This window comes from Micropterus dolomieu, linkage group LG22 (genome assembly GCF_021292245.1).
Source record: "Micropterus dolomieu isolate WLL.071019.BEF.003 ecotype Adirondacks linkage group LG22, ASM2129224v1, whole genome shotgun sequence".
Classification (NCBI taxonomy): Eukaryota; Metazoa; Chordata; class Actinopteri; order Centrarchiformes; family Centrarchidae; genus Micropterus; species Micropterus dolomieu.
Genome location: NC_060171.1, coordinates 3101692 through 3104866, shown reverse-complemented (window position 1 = coordinate 3104866; position 3175 = coordinate 3101692). Strand labels below are relative to the sequence as shown.

Sequence of the window (3175 nt, the reverse complement as noted above, 5' to 3'; positions counted from 1 at the left end):
CTCTTCTGGATCATCTGCTGAGTTTCAGCCTCTGTCTTCCCCAGCTCGGCCTTCTTTCCTTCATATTCTTCTTTCAGAGGAACAACATCATGTGTCTTGTGGTCTGAAACAGTGCAGAGCATGCAGACACACATCTGGTCGGTCTTACAGAACAGCTCCAGCAGTTTATCGTGCTTCGTACACATCCTGCCTTCCAGGTTCTCCACAGGGTCGATCAGCTGATGTCTTTTCAGGCGTGAAGCTGTCAGATGAGGCTCCAGGTGAGTCTCACAGTAGGAGGCCAGACACACCAGGCAGGACTTCAGGGCCTTCACTTTGGTTCCAGTGCAGACGTCACAGGGAACTTCTCCTGGTTTGGCAGCTTGTTGCTCTGAGCTGCTGCTGCTGGCTTTCTGTTGAGCTGACTGTCTGAACTGAGCAGCCATCTCAGAGATGAAAGTGTTGACCCGCAGCTCAGGTTTTGAGTAGAAAACCTCTTTACAGTTGGGACACTGATACGGGACATTAATATTCCAGTGTTCAGTGATGCAGGTTTTACAGAAGTTGTGTCCACATGGTGTGCTGACTGGATCAGTGAACACATCCAGACAGATGGAGCACAGAAACTGATGTTCAGTCAGCAGACAGCTGGCAGCAGACATATCCACACTCTGAGGACAAGAAGGGTGCAACAAATGATAAAATTTAACATTGAATTGATTAATTAATAATAGAAGTCTGCAGTAACCATGCCATTATAATCCTTCAGTGCTTTCCTCCAACTAAATCTACTACTTCCAAAAAAAGAAAATAACTAATCAGACCTGAACCTGAAGGGCAACAAAACCTCACCTGCAGAACAGAAAGAGGTGGAGCAGCACTGGAAAAGCACGACAGTTTAAGTCTCACATTTCCTCAAATGAAAGTGAAAGTTAGTCTGAGTATCAGCAGACCTGCAGTCGAGACAAGTCTGTTTCTTGTGAAAAGAAAACTGACTTCACAACACAGCAGAGTCTCTGCCAAACAAGTACAGTTGATAATATTTACTGTGTTTCAACAAACAACATTAACACAAATCAATGTCATCATATATTTTATCTGGTAAAACAGATGTAAACAGTCAGATTCTGGTTTGAACTAAACTTTGACCAAATACTGAGTCAGTGCATTTTGGCTTTGTAGGGCCGTGTACTCACCAGGGTTTGGCAGAGATTCTGCTGTTCTGTTGAGAAAAACCTGATGGATTCAGTTGAATGTTTCTTTAGAGAGAAACTGAGAGACTTGTCTCGACTGCAGCTCTGCTGTCACTCAGACAAACTTTCACTTTCATTTGAGGAAATGTGACGTTGCAGCTCTCTTTCACTGTTTCTCCTCCTCTCAGTGCAGATCTGGAAGTGAGGTTTTATTGCCTCCTTGTGAAATACTTTGACACAGCTTTGGAAAAAAATAAGTTCAGACTTTATGTTTCTTCTTCTTTCAACCATGGAAGTATACATAATTCCACATTAATGCAGCAGGAATATTAATCCAGAAACATCAGATATAGTAGTGAAACACGAACAGGAACATTTTACTGCACTAAGAGTACTTTTACTTTTCTTAACTTTTTCTCAGTAGATTTTGCTGATAAAACTTACATACTTTTACAAGAATGCAGGACTTTTACTTTTACTGGAGTATTTTTTTCACATTATGGTTTACTTTTGTAAAGGATCTGAATATGTCTCCCACAACTGGCAGTTCTTTTTGGCACATTTATTGGCCCTACAATGTTAAAGACCAGAGAAGCTTGTTTACAGGGACATGAGACACACCTGGGCCCCGTTTCAGAAAGCGGGATTAGTGAAAATTCTGAGTATGTTAAGCCTGAGATGAGCGAAACTCTGGGTTCCCCTTCGAGGGAACTCGAACTGCATCGGAACAAGAAACTGCGTCGGTGACGACACTATGGGAACGCCTCTGGGCGTGGCAGGGCTGAAATCATGAATGAAACTCCAATCCTTTTGGCCAATAGGAATACCGTTCCTATTGGCGTTGCTAGAACGGTAGCGTGTGACGGCGTAACTGGAGGCGTATATAAGCACACCAGCACACCGGACATTTGCTTTTTTCTATTCAGCAGGCACTCTGGCATGTTTGAGACTAAGAAAGAAGTACAACCACGAGAGGAAATTTCTTACCTGGAAGGAAGTTTGGCAGAGGAGATGGCTGGTGAGCAGTTCAGGCAGTGTGTTTCCCATGCCCGCGCTACATCACGGCTGGGGACACTCATGCCCTATGTATGTCCTGTCAGAGGATGCCGCATGCCCAGGAAGGCTGCGGCCATTGCGAGGCCCGGTCCCTGAGGGTGCTGAGGTCTCGTGCAGCTCTCTTTTCGGAAGACGGTCGGATGAGCTCTCCCCGTGGCTTTGCGGTGGCTGCGGTCATGGGGATCTCAGCGTGACGTCTCGGAGGGCGTCAGGACGGCTGAGGCCTTTTTTCCCGTCCTCGTCTGCTGACCCCGCCTCCTCTCTTCCTCGTTCGGGAGTCCGTTGGCTTCTCCCGCCTGAGGTATGAGTCTGGAGAGGCGTGCACAGTCTGATTCTGAGGAGCTAGACATGCTTAGCATCATGGAGGATGACTATGACTATGATGCTATGAGAGGCGGGCCAGCAGTAACCTCAATGAGCTTTTCTGCAGCCCGAGCACAACCCCCACGTCAATCCTTGCCATTCTTTCCTGATTTACACAATGAGTTGTGTAAATCATGGAACAGACCAGAAAAAAATAAATTTAAAAAAAGCTGCTCTGCACTGCTGACTGCGTCCCCTCCGCTGGACTACAGTAGCGTGACAGAAACTAAGCAGCACGGCTTTGGAACGATGCCTCAGGTGGAGGAAGTGCTCGCTAGCTATCTTTCTCCCACCCTCGCTTCATTCCTCCAGACGCCGGTGCTCCCCACCAAGCCGTGTCGGACGACATCTGCTTTGGTGGGCAAGGCCTACATGGCAGCGGGTCGAGCTGGTGCAAACCTGCACACTATGGCCATCTTGCAGGCGTACCAAGCCGATCTTCTCAAAGACTTGGACCTAGGGGGAGGTCCCTCTGAGGAGCTACGTAGCGCCATCTGTGGCTCAACCTCTCGGGCATCCAGGGGAAGGAGAAGGCTTTTCTCCTGGATGTGCCCCTCTCTCCTACTGGCCTGTTTGGTGAGGCA

At 47.4% G+C, this 3175-nt stretch overlaps 2 protein-coding genes across 3 annotated transcripts in view; both read right to left on the bottom strand.

Annotated features, from left to right (window-relative positions):
- The window catches only part of LOC123961223 (nuclear factor 7, ovary-like), a 32170-nt gene extending 30901 nt beyond the window's left edge, over positions 1-1269 (bottom strand). For both annotated transcript variants that reach the window (XM_046036401.1, XM_046036398.1), the window contains exon 1: positions 1176-1269. The gene's annotated coding sequence lies outside the window, so the exon portion shown is untranslated. The remainder of the gene's footprint in view (positions 1-1175) is intronic.
- The window catches only part of LOC123961219 (E3 ubiquitin-protein ligase TRIM21-like), a 2744-nt gene extending 1475 nt beyond the window's left edge, over positions 1-1269 (bottom strand). Inside the window, exons 1-2 of the mRNA XM_046036392.1 lie at positions 1176-1269; positions 30-650 (exon numbers count right to left, since the gene is read on the bottom strand). Coding sequence (XP_045892348.1) covers positions 30-641 — 612 coding nt within the window. The 5' untranslated portion in view covers positions 642-650; positions 1176-1269. The remainder of the gene's footprint in view (positions 1-29; positions 651-1175) is intronic.
- Positions 1270-3175: the final 1906 nt, after the last annotated feature.